The sequence below is a fragment of the Anarhichas minor genome, unplaced genomic scaffold (genome assembly GCF_050575085.1).
Source record: "Anarhichas minor isolate MPS153535 unplaced genomic scaffold, ASM5057508v1 ptg000010l, whole genome shotgun sequence".
Classification (NCBI taxonomy): Eukaryota; Metazoa; Chordata; class Actinopteri; order Perciformes; family Anarhichadidae; genus Anarhichas; species Anarhichas minor.
Window position 1 is genome coordinate 13,308,357 of NW_027466456.1, and position 19,394 is coordinate 13,327,750.

At 39.8% G+C, this 19,394-nt stretch overlaps 1 protein-coding gene across 1 annotated transcript; it reads right to left on the reverse strand.

Annotated features, from left to right (window-relative positions):
• Window positions 1-70: 70 nt before the first annotated feature.
• On the reverse strand, window positions 71-18,024 carry LOC142946763 (occludin). The gene is made up of 9 exons (XM_076088266.1): window positions 16,583-18,024; window positions 10,880-11,498; window positions 9,614-9,805; window positions 8,753-8,920; window positions 4,614-4,777; window positions 3,138-3,356; window positions 2,320-2,491; window positions 1,832-1,873; window positions 71-1,505 (listed from the first exon to the last, which is right to left on the reverse strand). Exons 2-9 carry the CDS (start codon window positions 11,477-11,479, stop codon window positions 1,407-1,409), a joined length of 1,656 nt encoding a protein of 551 aa, XP_075944381.1. The 5' UTR covers window positions 11,480-11,498; window positions 16,583-18,024; the 3' UTR covers window positions 71-1,406.
• Between the last annotated feature and the right edge of the window lie 1,370 nt (window positions 18,025-19,394).

The following is a 19,394-nucleotide window of genomic DNA, read 5'->3' on the forward strand; positions in this document are numbered from 1 at the left end:
CAGACGCACAAAGCTGCAGCTATCAGCAGGGTCAGCAAAACATGGAAGACGTGAAAAAGTAAGAGACGGGTTTATCTAATTATAAGAGAATTAGAATGTTTTATTATTATTGAACTCAGTACTTTTTAGACATCATACCTTCTGGAAGTATACAGTTACAAAAAATGGTCTTATAATAGCATCGAAGGAAATAAATTCGTACAAAAATAAATGGCTCGCAAATGGTTTGTAAAATGACAACATTGTTCTTTGTAAAAATACAAATGCATGAGAAATCAAAAGTGTGTCTGAATAATTAACACATTATAACATCCACTAGATCCTAACACTTTGCACAAGAAAGGGATTAATACAAAAATGACCACACATGGAATTAGCAGATGATCATTTTTCATTGGCAAAGAATCAAATGAAAAGATGAGCGTAGCTTATAGACAGTGAAAGAAACAGTGTTTTCCAGTTTGTTGAGGAGCTTGCATAATAAAAAATATAAGATAAAGTAGTCAGGATTTAGTTTTACTCATTTGCATAGCTTAAGCACATTTTGAATGATCAAAAATCAACCACATTGAGTCTTTAGTAGGTTCAAAAGACAGAACTAAGATATCTGCTGAATCTAATAAACATATACTGTAAATTTCTTCTTGGTACGTAGTGTGAACAATATTCATTAAAAACATATATAAAACAACGATGTCTCACATATCTCAATGGCGACTTTGTCCCCTTTTTGGTCTCACTGCATCAATGACAATCAATGTAAAAATATTGGTTAAAAAAAAAAAAAGCCAGTAAAAACACGTGGTCCCGGCAGAGAGCAGTTTCAACTTCACTGACGTTAAAATTAGTTACGAACACTACTGCAGAAGATGTGACAAAGATTTGCTCGCAAAACAATCCTAGCAACCCGTCTCACCCATTACTACGTTCTCTACAATACTGCTCCACCTCTTATCTGTGGAGATAAAACAAAGACAAGTTGGAGAGCAAACAGAGCCATAGAAACTTAGCACAGTGTTATCACAGGTGACTGCAGGTCAGGTACATTTTTAATGACATTTCTCAAAACCACACCCTCTGATCCGCACAAGTGACTGAACACTGCGAACAATGATGCTGAAAAGGCAGTGTTTGCTGTGGAAGTGGCTACAGCTGAGCGCCCTGCTTCCATTTTCTTCTAAAAAAAAAGTAGTTATTTATTCATAACTGATGTTCCCTATGTGTGTGTGTGTGTGTGTGTGTGTGTGTTTGTGGGGTGTTATCCAGAGTATGTTGACTCTGTACAGGTAACTTTGGTCTTGGCATGTCACAGTCTTTGTAGTATTTTGGAGTGTATCTTGGCCTGTGTGTCTGTGACTGTTTGCTGTGAGGACCACAGAGCTGAGTGTCAGGACTCAGTGGGTTCATCAGTGGTTCTTGTCGTAGTCCTTCACTATGCGTTTGAGGTGGAACAGCTTGTGTCTCAGCATGCGACACTCTTTCTTCTTAGACCTGTAGTCGGATGTCTACAGAGGAGAGAGAACACTAGATGAGTCGTGTAATAATACAAAACAGCACAAAAATGCACGAGTTATTCAATAATGCTCGACAGTGAGAATGTTAGCTCTTCTGCTCTAAAGAAAAAGTTATAAAAGCTTCATGATGAACTGTCAAGGAAAATGTTTAGAGAAAAAGCTTTATGTACAAAAGAATACGATGAAATCTAAATGAGGTGACATTTTGTAGCTGGATGTTAATAACGTAATGCTTCCACAAATAACTGCAATATATTTTGAGTAAAGTCTTTATGGAGTTTAGTTTATATAAAGTATCATCAGAGATGTTTGCTCACCTGCTTCAGATCCTTCAGCTGATTATATTCCTCTGCTACAGCCTGTGGAAAAATGAGGAAAAAACATTTGTTGTGATCCTGTGTCTCTCACATACAAACTGAATCTTGTCTTTTCCCGTTTTACATCTGTTTTGTGCACTCAGGACCTTGATGATCAGGGATTTTAGTCTTTGTGTGTCTATCTAAGTCTTCGCAATGTATACTTGCATCTCTTCAATGCCGTACATAATAGTGTCAGGAAAATGGAGATAGAGGACTGAGATGTTCCAACAACAACCCAAGACGAAGTCAAATATGTTAGATATGATATCTGGTGTAAGGAAAGAGAAGCTTGTTTTGGCAGAAAGAATAATAACATTTCTTAATTCATGAGGCTTATTTTTTCACTATTACAGTTACAGTGAAAGGGAATAATATTGCGTATTGTATTCCTGACTCATACTTTCCTTTCTCCTGAGTGTAGGAGGTGGGCACTGCATATATCTGACCTGGTATTTGGCAGTGGTGTCATCCAGGGTGTCCAGCTGCCGACTGAGTTTGTTCAAATGGTCATTAATGTCGTCCATCTCAGTACACAGGCGCTTGTATTCCCTAAGGTCGACATCAAACTCTCTCTTATAGTCTTGACGCTGAGCATCAGATGTTATATCTGGGTACGTACTGGAGGAGGAGGAGGAGGAGAGAATTCAGCATCAGAGAAAAACCTCATCAGAAAGACTTAAAAACACTTTCTGCACAAGAACATCACACTTTTACACAACCTTTACTGAGGTTATCAAGTTTACTACTGAAGCACAGGAACGCAGTGCACTGGTCAATGAGTAATAGTGTAGGTGCTGGTTTCAATAAGGCTGTGTTAGTATCGGTGGATCGAACAACAGCCAAATAAAACTGCTTTCTCATGAACTACAATGACGACCATGTTTTGTACCTTTGGTCCAATTCTCATTACTCCTGAGTACAGCCCATGTGAACTTGAATGCCTCAGAGGATTAACTACCCTCCTGGACAGAGAGAAGCGCGTACAGCCTGCAGCCTTTTCCAAGCTTTGCTGTTTAAGCATCTGTTTATTTACTATTCTGTACTTCTATCCAAAAGATGCTCCAGCTGCATGTTCCTGTAAATCGTGTCACTCTAATGTGAGCTTGATTTTCTGAGCTTACAGTTGTTCATTTGAATCAAAGAATTTGGGTCTGGTCCTAAGGGAGAGACTGCAATCAACATTCTTTGTTCCAAGATAATAACATTTCCATTTTTAATCCAGACAAAGTATGAGCTGCAGGGAGATACAATAGTATATTCGTACTTCTCCCACTCTTCTTCGTCAAGTTCATTGCCCGTTTCTCCTCCTGTGGTGTACTCCGTCTCATACTGAGACTCGTCCAGCTCAGGGTTACGTCTGCGTCTCTTGCCCCTGTTGGCAGAGGGTTTGCGACCGCCGCCAGTCTCCTCTGACGGGCTGGAGCTGGTTCTTCCGCCATGGGAGAAGGCTTCTGACGGTCTGCTGGTGGTCCTCTCCGAGTACCTGCAGGACAGCAACATAAAAATGAAAACAATTCTGTAATGACTGCCTTCCCACTGGAACCACTAAGTATTTTTCATGGAAATAGCATTACACTAAGACCACAATTTCATTGGAGAGACTTTATTCAAAATATAACCTTAAAGAGGTTACTGAAATCACCCCATTCCCAGTGGAACTTGTGCTCTTGACCACATAGAACAAATAAAGCAATCAGGACCCAAATAACACCAGGAACTTAAATATGTGAGACAGTGTCTAAAAAAAAACAAATATTAACTTATATGGCCCAGACAGATACCATATGGAGGAAGGTAAACACTTTGACCCTCTGATGATTATTGTTTCTTACCCCCTACACTTTGACTCAGTGACCAGGAAGCAGGGACAGCACTTTAACAACGGGAAGGAGGAAACATGCTCAATTTTGTTCGGAGGGATTTGTAGACGAATCCAAATCCAGCAGTGCAGATATTACAACTTCTTAGGAAAAAAAGTCTGTCAACAATAGAGCACTCCGACATTCCTCTGCTTATGAAAACGCCAGCTATGTTCACTTTGTGAGAGAGGAAATCGTCAAAACAATAATATTCTGTACTTTGAACCAAAGCTAAATCCTGCTTTGTAAAATTGTATTATTTGGTCTTAGTGTTGAACATTAACAGTGCGATTCACCTTAATCAGGTCATTCAGAGCATATTTCTGATACGAGCTTGGCTTGTTTTTTCAAAGGTACCGAGATGTTAAGTAACCGTGAGGAGCAATGCACTTTCAGTCAAACACACTGCAGGCTTGAGAACACCAATGCAAACAAAAACAAGGTGCAGGAGAAATCATTTCTAGCATTAAAGAAAAGCAATTACATTCGTTCACCAACATGCTGCCTTTTCCCTTCCTAAGAGATTTCAATGAGCATGAGAAAAAAAAAGAAGGGAAAATTAATCCAACAAGAGCTCAAAGGTCACACACACAGCTCAACAGAGGGCAATATGTTTTCATGGGCTTTAAAACAGAGCAGTGATTAGATATCGCTTGTGTAGTCACATGTTTGGAGGTTCATTGTTTGTGCGGAATCAATCTATCTATCTATCTATCTACTGTATCTATCTATCTATATGTTATATACCAAATATATCTGTCTTCCTGTAAAACATAAAAATGCTTTTGACGACTCATCTTGAAGTCTGGGGCTTAATCTGATTTGTATGTATAATTCTATAATCTGAGCGGACAAAGGGGCTGAGAATACAGGTCACCCACTCTTTGTTGTCGATGGTGTCCTCATTGTAGGAGCTGCTGTCCACCTTGGGCAGGGGGTAGGAGATGACACTGTTCACTGAGGCGTTGAGCAGCCCGGCTCCCTTCTCGGACACCAGCAGGGTGGGGGCGTCTTGAACGCTGCGGCTTTCCTCCACATTGTTCACCTATAGCAGGCAGGAAGGAACAGACTCAGCAAACACAAACAAACACCTAAAGCTACAGGCTCATTTTCTGACTGGCATCCTGTTACAGAAACCGTTATTTTTCTCCTTGAGAGAACAGTCAGACGTGTAATTGGACAGCACAGGCCAACTCCTCCAATGAGGGTTATCTGTTTGGTTCACCGCGCTTGAAAAGGTCAAGACAACAAAAGCAAAGGCTGACTAAACCATTGATGGTCTTTTGTTTACAGCATTTCATTAAGTTTCTTTCTAAAAGCCCTATAACCTAAAAAGAGTGGTCATAAGTGAGGATATAATATATACACACAGAAAATATCTGACAATAATTTCAGCTTTACTTTCACTTCTTTCTATTGTCTTCTGTCTTCATGAACACCTGGAACGGATGTGTTCACCCTTTCTGTCTTCAAACAAAAGGTCTGTCACGTAAATAAATTCCCCTTAATCTGTATTTTCAAGTCCTTCCTGTGAGTTCAGACAGCCTGCATGAGGGAATTCCTCACAATGAAGGCCTCAGGGGTGGTTACTGTTTCCCCCACTGGTTCCAGTAAACGTATCAATCATTAGATATCTTTTACACAACCTCGACACAAAACATTTAAGTCTAAATTTTAGACAAGTCTTACTGTTTCTCTGCTACGCGGAGGACTAACTGACTTTAGCAGAGGCCCTTTGGTTGTTTTTCAAATGTAATACCACAAAGAGGATGTGGGGCGGGTTTTAAATTAAGCAGGCACCTGACTTTGTACACTAAATAGCACTGAGAATGGTTGGGGCTGGAAAAACATCAAAACTGTGCAGAGCATCGTGAGGAATTGTGTTCCTCTGAAATAAGACATCTACCACCTACTGCACCTGCACAAGAAGGCATTAAGAATTCCTGTACTTGTCTATAATGTATTTCAGAACCAGTCCTGCTTAGAGGTGAGAATGTACTATTCCCCAACTTTACATAACCCTAAAAAAAAACATTCACCCTCCTGCTTACTTGGGTGGTAGATTACTGAGCAATCTCTTAAATTCCTCACAGTGCAGGAGCATCAGCCTAGCCCCCAAGAAACAATAATCATGGTGGGTGGAGTACTCGGGTGGGGGAGACTTGCCCTTCTTGCAGCTGCAGGAGAACCCTATTTGAAGACTTTGCTACATGTAAGAATCCCAACAATGCACTCTCAGTGTGCAGCACAGTGTGTACGCAAAGTAAGAATGTCTGAGAGTCCTGGACCTGGTGAAGAAAAGCATGAAGACACAGATGGAGAGAGAGCGAGTGAGGCAGCGAGGCGAAGCAGTGGATGTTGATGAGAGAACAAGGAGCAAAGCAAAGCACAGCGACATGCAAAGTGAGTGAAGAGTGCATGTGTGATAAAAGGAGAAGGAGAAGCAGTGAATGCATTCACAGCAAGTTATATTTAGTAGCAGCGATTGACATATTTAAAAGAGAAAATACAATGAATGTTGCAATTTTCAAATCACAATCGACTTTGCACTGCATCATCTGGAAGGACAACTTTAGCTGTAGATAAGCAGGTCAATTACGTCGGAATTCATTTTGAAAATAAAAATAAATCATCAGGTCTTCAAATCTAAAAACCTCATTGAATGACAAGCCCTGCAGAGACCGACTCTGATGACCTCATGCAGCAGACACAATGCCGCAGCTGAATGAGGCCAGTGTGTGAGGTCATCAGAGCATGCCAGGCCTCCCTGAGCTCAGCAACAGAGATGGGTACAATCTCAAACCAACCACCGCCTCAGACTGTCACTGGCCTTGTGTTTAAAGGAGTCAGACAAGCCCGATGACTCATTTTGTGGCACAGATACAGACTGCAGGTAGCGCAGCAACATAGAAAATATATAACTGCAGGAACAGTGGAAATATGAGTTCAATTCTACCACACTAAGATACCCAGTTTATTAAGGTTTTTCCAAAGATAACATATGTAACTATAGATAATAAAGTCATCAGACCTTCAATAACAATCACATCTTCCAAGATTCATCTTCCTTGGATACTCTTTGCCCTTTTCACTACCCTTTATAATAAACTAAATATCTCTTTCTCTTTCTTAAAGCAATATTAACATCAAATATCACGATTTGGTGAAACTTTTAAATGCAGCAGCAGCATCCACTCCATTACTGTACCCACCATTCAGTCCGATGACATCAGTGAGCATGGCTCCATTGTCAGACACTAGTGCTCGTCATAGTATTCACTCTAGGCTTGACTCATCTACTCTGCTCTGCCTGTACACCTGCGTGTGCATGTATCCATGTTCTAGGCAAAGACGACCACTCTTAAAAACAAACAGCTCTATATAATCCAACAAAACACCACGTCTGTATAGTGCCAGAGATAAAGTGTGACCGGCAGCACTTTCTACGCACTTCATTGACTAATTTGATCAAATATTAGAGCTAAGCGAGTACTTCTAAGTCCTTGGAGTGTACCCGTCAACCCCTTACTAAAATAAAACAATCAGCACACCATTTAAATAAGGTTTGGATGCTAGACGTATCACTGTCAGTTAGCATGGGCAAATAGATGGCTGGGTGGGGCGTAAAGGACTACTAGCAATATTTAGTTTTGTTTATTTGGCTTTTTTTCTATGCATTTGTATTTCTTTCACTTGCAATTGGCATTCATGTACAATATGCCATGTGTCTGCATGTATTGATTTGTGTTCCTGACACTCCCCTGTGTTAAAGCAAACATTGGATGTGGACATCATGTGTTGGGGAGGATGCTGACTACAGTTTTTAGAAACAGAGCGGACATATTCTACAGACCTAGTTTTAAGATAAAAAACTGAGTGTACAGAGCTTTTGATGTTAACTTATTGTCATTCACTGTATACAACAGGCATCATTTGAAAAGTGGCAGGTCGAGTCAATAATTAACCCGTATCTCAGGTCTCATGTGACTCGTGTGATGTTGACATTTAAAAACCCGAAGGCCGTCTCTCTAGAAACCGCCTACTTGCTTATCATCTTCTCAGGTGGTTAATGATTATTCAGAGTGAAACCAGGTAGTAGACCATGAGCAAACACTCACTGACCCTGAACAAAGTGATTCAGTCAGAGGAAACACTGTTATGATACTCTGACCATTTCCCTGCTGGAGCCAGTAAACTCATAAAGATCTGTATATGACTTCTAACTCAAACAATGAAAACATATGAGAGATGTTGAACTGGTGAACAACATCTGGACATATTGTGTCACATAGCATAACAAGTGACAAAACAACTTTGGTAATGTGCAAAGTCACAGCTTTATTTTACTGCATCACCACCATCCTCTAACCCATCTTTATAACTGATGACTACTTAAGCAGGAGGAATACCTCACTGCAGCCAACCTTCTTTACCTACTTTACATCAGCATAAGTACAGCTTCAGCGTAGGCACAGAATCACTGTTTCCTACAGGATTGGATTGTATTTGTGGTGGTAGCTGACCGGGGAGCGTGTGCGCATAGTTTTACAACTGTATTGATTACTAAAAAAAAATAGTGCAATATTGTGATGCATCAAAATTATTGATATTCATTACATTTTAAATATTGAATTATGGAATTTCTTTACATTTTATTCACCCACTACATGATTAGACACTCTTTCTGCGGACAAAATGAGCTCAAATTGTAGAATTCAGAACAATCCAAATGGAAAACACGGAATTTGGGAAAAATATAAGACGGAACCTGAAAAAAGTAAAGCCCGATTTGGGCTGGCGTGACCCCAACGCAAGATGTTCTCTAGTTTGATCCTCTAATCAAATCCGTCTGTGAACATTGTATTCCATCAACTTTTCTTAGGCTGGATTTAAACCCTCTGTTAAACCCTGTTCATTTGGCTGCCAGCTGTGCATGCCCAAACTCAGGGTCAGTTAGGGTCGGAAATATGATTTTTCTTTGTAAATCCCATGTAAATCTTATTAACCTGTTGTCTCTTACCCATTCCTCTACGTCTCTGCCCTCTGAGGCCTTCCCGCCAACAAGAGGCTCTTCCCAGTAGATATTTGGTTTCCCGTAGCGCCAGATCTTCCCTCTTGTTCTGTGAGCAAAGAAAGCCGCAACACCGAAGGCAAAGACAACCAGGAATCCACACACCATGGCGACTCCCTGGAAAAGCAAGAATATGAGAATAAAAACTGGAACGTTCTCAAGGAGATAAGCTGTAAGATAAAGCTACTTTATCCTGGTAGTCAAAGTACACAAATATTGTACACGTGTGACTTCATTCAGTGAAATAAATATCACATTGTGTGGCTCTGTGAACCCAAAAACTGTAACAAATGCTGCATGATAACATATTACAAAACAGAAAAGGACTGATAATATGCGAATATGAGTCCAGATTTATCTCACATTTTTAACAAAGTTTCACATAAAATGTTGGCGAGTGATACACAAGCAAACACAAAGCATTTCAACCACATTCATTTTATGAACACAAACCTAATCATCAATAACAACAAAAAAATCTAATAATAAACAATGCCAAAAATGTACTGGTTTCAGCTCCAGAAATGTGAGGATTTGCTGCTTGTCTTTGTTTTATATCACTGTATATAGAACATATGTGTGTTTTGGGCTGTAGTTCAGATACAATAGTTAGTTAAAAATACATGTTGTGGCCTTCACCGCTCGTCCCATTTAAAAATACCTTCCAAATAAGCTACTACAGTTACTACTCTAGCCCAATCAGTTTAAAATAATGTTATAAATAGAATAATACATCTACTTGAATTGATCCTCAAGAGAGTTATGTCAAATACTGACTCAACCGTTGATGTCTACTTAGTATCTACACACCTCCTGTGGGTCAACAAAGCAGTAATGGTAGAGGTACTGGTTGTAAATGGGGAAGCCTCCCACTCCTCCCATCTGTGAGTAGGTGGTCTGGTAGAGGTTCTGGCACATTATTAACATGGGATTGTAGCTCATACTGGAGGAGCCCTGGGCCATGGGGTTCACCCCAACGATGTAGACGATGCTGATGATGCCCTGGAACAAACAATGATCGATAACAATGAGCACAGATCACACTATTAGTATGTTAGCACTATTATAACAGTGTGATCTTGAACGTACTTGTGTATGAACATGTGCTTTAACCGACTCAGTGTGTAGACCACCGAGAGTTAAACTGTGTCCACACAGAGTCTTGTTTCACATTATACACTGGTGTTCAGGGTGTTTCAAAAACATGCACATTTAAATACCGTTCATGACAGAGACGTGTGCTTTCACTGTTCGTTGGGATGTGAGAAGGGAAACTCCAAATATTAGACATGAATGTGAGATGCTGCAGCAGGGAATTGCTGATGTAATTCACATCCTTTTAAACATCTACAGTGTAGAATCAGGCAGCAGAATCTAAACAGAGGTCAACACTCTCTGTGCGTGACTCAGGTAAGATTGAAAATTAATTTCAGTTTTAGCATTCTTGTCCCTTACAGCAATGGCTTGAGTATATTGCCCTGCATCTTAGTGTCTTGTTGCTGGATAATGATAAAAGTCTTAACCTGTTTTAGCTCGGGGGTAGTTATGGATATTTGCCATGAACCTTATGAGCGGAGAAACAATATATTTTGTTTTTCTGGGTGTGAAGTTTGTGCAGCAGTTTCCACTTTAAACCGTTGGTACACACCACAGCATATGTCCAGTGTACGATCTTTGGTGTATTCTAAGCCACTGTGGGCTGGGTGTGTATGACATGAATACAAACAAAAGGTACAGACTTTGATTTAGCAACAGGAGCCGCAAAATCTATGAGAAACAATGTCCTTATTCTTGAGAATAAAAGACAAAGTGCTAAGCTCTGGATATTATTGGTTTAGGAAAATCAGAAAGCAAAAGTCAAGTAAATCTCTTGCCCGGCACTTGTTTTGATGAGTCTTCCGTCTGATTTAAAGTGATCTATGTTCTACTTAGATTGTGATTTCTGTAATATTTGGCTCTCTTGTTCCCGCTACAGATACATCTTGTGCTTCAAATGAATCACCCGTCACCAGTGTCCTGTTTTATGTTTCCTCCACATAAAGTGATTGGAGACTATAAAATGTGAATGAGTCTTACCTGCAGGATAGCCATAATGATGCTGGCTATCATGAGGGCCAGAAAGAACTTCCTACAGCGGACCATGTTGGATTTAGAGAAGCTGGCAATGAAGAAGGCCAGTGCCCCTATGAAGTTGATGGCTGCCATGGCAATCATGGCAGATTTGGCTGAGTACGGTGAGACGTAGGAGCCATAGCTGTTGCCGTAGCCTCCTCCTCCATAGCCTCCTCCTCCATAGCCTCCTCCTCCGTAGCCTCCTCCATAACCACCGTATCCTGAGCCGTAGCTGCCGCCACCGTATCCACCGCCACCGCCATAGCCTATTCCCAGTCCATACTGCATGTCCCACATGAGAGTGGAGGCCACGCAGGCAAATATCGCCACACACAACACGATCACCGTAGCCATCATGGCCTTGATGATCCCCGGAGGTGACAGCCATTTGTAGAAGTGCTGCGGTTTGTCCTCAATGTAGTACGATCCCGGGGGAGGTGGGTATGCATTGTAATCGCTCTGAGGGGCATTGAAGCTGCCTGGAGGGCCAAAGCCATTGTTGGATGGCGAGCTGAAGGGAGGACTGTAGACAGGTGGACTCTCGTAGTGCTGCTTGTCAAACATCGCTCAAAGATGTCCCGAACTGTAAAAACAAAAGCGGACAAAACAGAAAGAGTTTGTGGATAGTGGAGAGAGCAAAGTGTAAAAGCTGGTGAGATTTGTCCGTCTCTGTTTTTCAGCAGCACTGATATGAGTAATGCTACGTGGAGATATGAGAAGTTAGGCGTGACTGTCTTTGGTAATGACATTTAGTAACAGAACAGTGTAAATGTTTTACCACTTCCAGGGAGTGTGATTTACGAGGGCACAAGTTAGGCTTGTTTGTGCAACTTTTCATTTCTGTCACGTTGAGTAAATTAGGTTTTACAGGGAGCAGAAAGTTCAGCACTTATCATATTATAAACTAGATTAGAACTGCTTTCCTACATTAACAGAAAATATAAATATATTAGAACGTTGACCTTAAGCCTTGAGGTTTCTGAACCAGCAAAGTCAGAATCAGTGTGGAGATGTCGGTACCAGGACAGGGAGCGCAGCCAAACAACAATACTTTCCTTTTTGCCTCTTCGCAGACTGTAGGAGTCTCTCTCCAGCCTCCACAATGTCCAGCCAGTCTTTGAACATTTCAACTCCCGCTAATCCCCAAGCACATTTTTCTTGTTTTCTTTCTCGTTACTAAATCTTACAGAGAGATATCCAAGGTCACAGTGTATACGACTTAACACTCTTCTACATTGAGCCCTACAGGGAGGGGGCTGCCTACATGTTTCAGTTAAAAGGCATGTAAAAAGCAGAGAAAGTTACTGCAGAAAACTAAAAAATGGAACATTAACGCTTATTTTACTTTCTTTGCCAACTCTAATCTCACCCTGATATGACCACAGTGCTTGAGTAACAGACAGTAACACGTCATCTATCAAATACACAACATAACAATAAGGGACATAAGTCATTAATCCAAAGGGTGAAGCTAATTATTGCTTTTGTTGATTCATCTTTTTTAGAGAATTAACTGATTCATTGTATAGTCTATAAAATGTCATAAAGTAGTGAAAATGCCCAGAGCCAGAGGTCAGGTCTTAAAATGACTTGATTCATCAGATCAACAGTCCAAAACACAATGTGTTCTAAATGTATAACAGAAAAAAGCAGAAAATGTATTAACTATTTTGATATATTGATAAATCCTTGAGTCATTTTTCAAGTAAAAAGGTCAATGTCAAACGATTTTGTCATGAATGAAAGTGAACTCAACTGAAAGTTTTTTACTTTCGGACTGTTAGCTGAACAAACCATGTGATATGTCACATAGAGCTCAGTGAAATTGGGTTGGCCGTTTTTTTAAACACTTACATTTTATAGACCAAACCTGCAAATAATCAGGAGCTTAATTGCTGATGAAAATAACGGATATTTGATTCATCTTTTCAGGGATGTTTGCAAAGTGCTTCCAGCGGCACAACAGCAATAGTTTTAACAACAACAAATAACTCTTTCCACTACGTTTTGTTCCTGTTCAGGCACCTTGGCGAGAATGCGAGGGAGTGAAGCTTGATTTGTGCGAGCTGCATCTTCGAAGGTCACGAGTGTCACACTATCAGACACTGAGACGCGCTCGGAGAATCCTGCACGATGTGATACGAACGATCTAAAAGTTTCCTCCTCACATCCGTGAGACCGTCTATATAACCCAGTCTTAGCGGCCATACGGACAGACAGAGAGACAGTCCCTGGCACTGCCCACAGTCTCCAGTAGTAACTCTCCTTTCTTTATGGGACACTGGCACAAACAGCAGAAGGAGTCTCGCCTCAGAGCCTCCATCCAAGACACCTTCCCATTATTTCCTCCCTCATTCCTCCATATCCTTCATCCCCCCCTCACAATTCCTCCTGTCCCCAGGCTCTCCTCTCCCCCTTCTCTCCCTCTCTCCAATAACTTCTTGCCTTTGTTTTTGGAGCAGGAGGGGCAAAAGTCAAGGCTGCTCGTCACGGGAACAATGTTGCCATGGAGTCAGGGTAAAAAAAAAAAAAGGAAAATTGGGGCACTGTCCAGGGAGGATCAAACAAGGGCTCCTCTGTGCTGCTCCTGAGTGGAGTGAGGCCGGAGAAAGAGACAGAAAGAGGGGAGGACAGGTGGATGTGGTGCACAGCGGTGTCAGGTGTCCTTTAATGTTGATAAACGGGCCGTCTCCTAAGCCACTGGGTCTTAGGTTAATTTATACTGTCAGTGTCTGGAATTACAATGAAACCAAATTATACTGAGAACGACCAAACAACCACCCAAGACCCCAGATAGAAGATTAGGAAAAGTACATGTTGAGCACAAACTGGCTCTTTTTTTTAACTCCTCTAAACCTGCCAAACAGCCAATATGGGCTCAAAACGTTTTATTCAATGTATTAAAGTAGGAATTTTCTACAGGAAGCATTTGAAAGTACTGCAGTGCGAATCTTTGGGAGGCAGAAATCACAGACAGAGCTGGAGCTGCAATGATTAACGGTTTAACTTGAAACAAAGTGATGGTTTTAGCTTCTCAAACATAGGAATATGCTGCTTGGTCTTAGTGGAAGAAAACAGAATATCTTTGGATTTTGAATTGTTAGTCAAACAAAACAAAACATTTGGTGACATTAACTTGGGATATTGGGCATTTTCCACTATTTATTTTTACATCTTATTGACAAATGAATTAATCACCGAGTAAAAAAAAATCTTTTTTTCTTAGAAAATTACTCAAACTGATTTTCAAAATAGTTGATGACTAATTTAATTATCGACAACTAATCGATTAATCTTTAAAGCTGTGAGGGGAAGCTTTATATTTATTTAACAGCAAATTCCCAACACAGTGCAGTGTACTTTTACTCAGCAGCAGTAGTAGTAGCAGAAGCAGTAGTAATAGTACAGTGCTGTTTGTGTAAAACTGGCTCACAAACTTCATTTTCATGCTGGGCAGAGAGCACAGTGTTTGGACCACAGTCACAGGTCAGGTCAGACACCCACCAGCCGCAGCCTGAGCTCCTCTAACACAGAGATTCTATCATCTGCTGCTAATAATGGAATTCCAGTCAAACAGTCACATGTCTCCCATCTGTCAAAAACAATTAGGCCCGAGCCCGATGTAGGCTGGGACCCACTGGCATACACACAGGAGTCAGCCACGACTTCCTGCCCAAAAACACCCCGCGGAAAAACACCTGGGTCTTAAAAAAAAAAAAAAAAACACGTGTGCATTCAGTTGCAGATGCTTTAGGTGTCTTTAATTAATGCACATTAATACATGAACGGTTTTATAGAGATGTTGATTCAACTTGTCATTTTGGAGACGGTGGTGTTGTTGAAGGGTATGACATCATACTGAGGGGGGGATTCTAATAGCTTGTCTACCCCAGCTATATTAATGAAGTTAGAGTAAATGGTGTTGAATAAACACAAAACCTGACCAAAAACTTGCTCCTATTGTTTTATTTGATGTCTTAAAGTTTGCTTTAAGTATTTTATGCATACTTTTTTTACTTGCAAAACAGATAAACTACAGTTAACACAGTAAAATTCATGGAGGGAGCATTTAATCGTACTGACCGGCAGAGCATGTTCTGTAGATGCTGCAGTCGGTAGCGCCCATGAATTTTGCGACATTCGTGTCTTACTTTTTTGTCTTTTGGGACAGAAAAGCTTAAGAGGTTTTAATGTTTTGTTCTACGCTATATATGTAAAATACCCTTCTTGTGAATTGTGAGGCTCCTCCGTGTCTTAAAAAAGGGGGATGCTAACAAGTGGCTAATTGAGACGACATCAGCCTTATCAGCCTCGTGGTGTACTCATGCGACCGTGTTGTAGTTCGCTGTAGAATAGTCTACTATTCTACGGTCTAAGGAGTCTGATTCAACTTTCAATCTCTGTCGAATCACCGCAGGGACGGAAAATGTGTAATGAATAAAAGGATCATTCATCATTCAAAATAACAATAGAATAGGAATATGGAACAATGTGGAAAATGGAATTAGATTGGCCTACAAAAATACGTCATCAATGCACCACTTAATTTTGTTTTTTGTTCAGGTTAATCTGGTCCTTTGTTAGTTGAATTAGTTTGAACATTGTGATGTTGATGTTGATGGGTTAGTCGAGTTACCTCAGAGTCAAACAACCTAATTAGCTTTACCGCCGTCTCTAAAACAGATGCTGCGCACGCAGGTAACTGCACTAGCTTTGATATCTGATTTAGGTTCAGACTGTAACAGCAATATTTAAATATTACTGAAACAACTATTAAACATGTATTTATTTTGGGCTGCACATTTTGCTGTTTGCTGTACCTAGTTTTACCGAGTCACTGATTTGGAAAACAAAAGGCCAAGAATTTCTCAAAATGGTTGCCAATGGAAATCCTTACTGTTGAGCTCTGCAGTCAATGATATAAACACACACACACACACACACACACACGTAACATCATCATCAGAAAACATCTACAGCTTACAGGTTGTGAACCTGTCGTCGTGAATGTCACCATTCACATTACTCACATTATTGTACTTATTACTGCACTACATATATGTGAAAGTATTAGTAACTTTAGTTATTATTAATACAAAATATAAATCCACTAATGATGTATTATTACACATCAAGCTGCACAGCAGTATCAAATGTAGTTGAAATCAGTGAGGCATACATACACACATTAGTGCGTCATTCTGAAATGGGGCATTCTACATAATGATTACTTTTACTTTTGCTACTTTAAGTATATTTTGGTTGTTATACAGTTTCTACACTGTGGCATTGCTACTCCTACTTCTGTAACAGGTTTGAGGAACGTTTTTCCTTGGTGTGGTTCTGTGTTTTGTCCCAATAGGTTTCTTGTATTGATCGTTTTTAACTGACTCCTTTATAACCAATAACCAACTTCAACGTTAGTTCAGCTGACGTTACACCGCTAACCAGCGTTACCGTCTCGTGATTAGGTAACAACATGAGGGGTCCCACCTGTTACAAATCTAACGTTACTACCGTTACTACCCTTAATGCGCTGTTCACTCGAATACTATTGATTACAACCTGATAAGAAGACATACAATTAATGCAAGTGTAGTCTAATAGAATAACTCGACTTACTGTTATTTAGATCATATTTCACCTTTAAACGTCATGTTTCCTTACCTGAGGATCGCTGAAGGAGTCTCCGTTTCCTGTCAAAACTCTCCTTGCTCTCAAAGTTTGGAACAGTCGAGAGAAAAATATGTCCGTCAAAAAATCAACCGAATGTTTATATTAATGTTAAAGTAAACTTCTTAATCTGAGACTAAATGTAAAAGTCGCCACTCCGCGTGAAGCTGCTGTCCCAGGCGGAGACAGACAACGGTTTCCTTCACAGTCACACAGCTTCTGAAACAAGTGCTTTGTTCCGCAGGGATGAGGCCCACAAGACCGCAACACCGCCGAGGCTCAACCGCAAGAGGTCGGCCTTTATTACAGCGACCACGCGGATTCAGAAACAGGGGAACTTTTCATTACAATGAATCAATAATACAACTATAGTAAAGAAATGATTAACAAAAGTTAACATGTAATAAACATGATCCTCATCACAGTCTTCCGCCAGACAATATAGTTCTTGAACTGTAGTTTAGTAAATTCTTGCTTCAATTAGTGGCGGAACACATTTACTTAATTACTGCAAATTTGAGGTACTTGTAGGCTACTTGTAATTTGTAATCTGCAACATTTATTAGACAGCTTTAGTTACTAGTTAACTAACTTTATATACAACTTTGTATATTTATATTTTGCACACAAAACATATATAGAGCGTTGTCATTGCTCCTTAAGGGACATGTGATCAGTTGGCTCTTAAATAGACAAGGTCAAACTGTGATATGCTGTATGTTCACTGAGCCATTACAACATTTACAGATTCATACATGCAGCTTTCATGAGATAGACAAAGACTACAAACGTACAGCGGGAATGGACAAAAACTAAAATGTACATTGTACAGCATTGTTCAATTATCTAACATTTTAAAAGAATGCAACATTATAAATTAATTAATGCAATTACTAAAAAACTAATTCAGTTGTGTTACTATGAATCGTTCCAGTGTCTCTGCTGTGCAGTTTTACATTCAGTGTTCTGACAATGTGTATATTTTCATTTTCATATTTACTTTCCCAATGCACAAAATACTATCATCAGATATCTATATGACATATTGTATATTTATGAGTCTGTGATTTTATTTTTTCTTCTACACAATTGAATCCATTAAAGATCTTTTTAAAGGAAACTTCACCTGTGATGTGAAGCTTTTAATATACTCTCGTTAAATATACGTATAAATAAATATACCTGTATATCCCTCAGGGACAGCAGTGTAGTTACATACACTAGGTGGTAGTATCGCTTTATCTTCTGCACTATCTTCTGACTTTAACTACAAATGTGCTCTGTGTTTATCTGAAATAGTAATAGTGGATTTAAACAGAAAAAGACACTAACACTGTCGTTTATTAAATCTCTGACATGACAGGTTGTTTTCTCCGTGTGTGCGCAGATATGAGTCCAATCACAACCAATGACTGCGGTGCAGATTTTGAACTCTAACTTCTCAGTATCCTGATTGGCCAGATTACAAGAGTGATCAGGCAAAGAGCTGCAGCCACGGCCACACCCCCGGTTACCGAAACCATGACGTCACGATAAAACCCAACACAGTCCAGGCCGCAGGACACACAGCGTTTCCAAATAGAAATGGAGTAATGTGGATGTACTCTAAGAGCTGTTGTGGTTGTACTAACAACAAGCTTCTTATTGTTGAGGTATCCACCAAGAATGTCCGAGACACACTACACCCAAAACCTATATCTCTATTTTTCTATAAAATAATTGATACACCAATTGATTAATTGACTTATTGAAATTGTGGATTAAACAAAAACTTGCAACAAGGTGAAACTGTAGTTTTGCTGCATACTACAGATGAACTTTGATGCTATCTAGCAAGAAAGTGTTAATCTAAAGAATAAGTCTGTCTGAAAAGTCTGACTACGTAAACTGTTTTGTCCAATGATTTAAGAATGATCTGTTGTCTACCTTATATGGACCTGGAGGTTGAAGAAGCGCCAAGGTGAAGTCTATATATAGGAGGAGACAACAAAGGATCAGGGTCTCTTTTGAGGTCTATTTTGTGGTCTCTTTTGTAAAAAATACAAATAAAACTAGTTTGTATTTTGCACATTCCAACCAAAGTCCAGTGCTGCTCATCTCTGATCTCCGTAGTCTCCTAAAGGTAAGAGAGATCTTCTCCTGAGATCGGATGACGGTAGTAAATAAATTAGACATAAATTTGAATGACATAACTGCTACAAGCTTAGGTTAAAATTATGTTCAGTATCATGTGATTTACTAACTTGGTTGGCTCACTTTGTTTTTGATGCTCTGCTTGTTTATCATGTATGATGTTGCATGTGATTATAATGTTTAGACATTAGCTGTTGTGTTTTTAGTGAAGCAATAAGGGTGTTAGGGTCAGGGTCCTGTGTTACAATAAAAGTACTACTACCACACTGTGAAAATACTGTTACAATAAAAGTACTACTACCACCACACTGTGAAAATACTGTGTTACAATAAAAGTAATACTACCATACTGTGAAAATACTGTGTTACAATAAAAGTACTACTACTCCTCTGTAGAAATACTCAGTTACAGTGAAATAATGAAGTATATTTACATGATTATTAGCTAAATAGTTAAATAAGCTGTCAGTTATGAAGTAATATAGTGCAGTAGTACAGTACTCTGAGTTGTAGTACTGTGAAAAGTACAATATTTACCGCAGAGATGTAGTGGAGGAGAAGTAAAAAGTGACATGAAAAGAAAACACTCAAGTACAAGTATGTTGGGATTTCACCATGTGGTCTGAACAAAGAAACTTGGGCCTGCTTGTTCTGCAGAGCAGTCAAAAGTCTG

Coding starts and splice junctions, on each gene's coding strand:
- LOC142946763 (XM_076088266.1), bottom strand. CDS start 11,479: ATGTTTGACAAGCAGCACTACGAGAGTCCACCTGTCTACAGTCCTCCC. Junction 1,874..2,319: donor ACACCACTGCCAAATACCAG/GTCAGATATATG, acceptor ATTTTTCCACAG/GCTGTAGCAGAGGAATATAA. Junction 1,506..1,831: donor AGCTGAAGGATCTGAAGCAG/GTGAGCAAACAT, acceptor TCTCCTCTGTAG/ACATCCGACTACAGGTCTAA.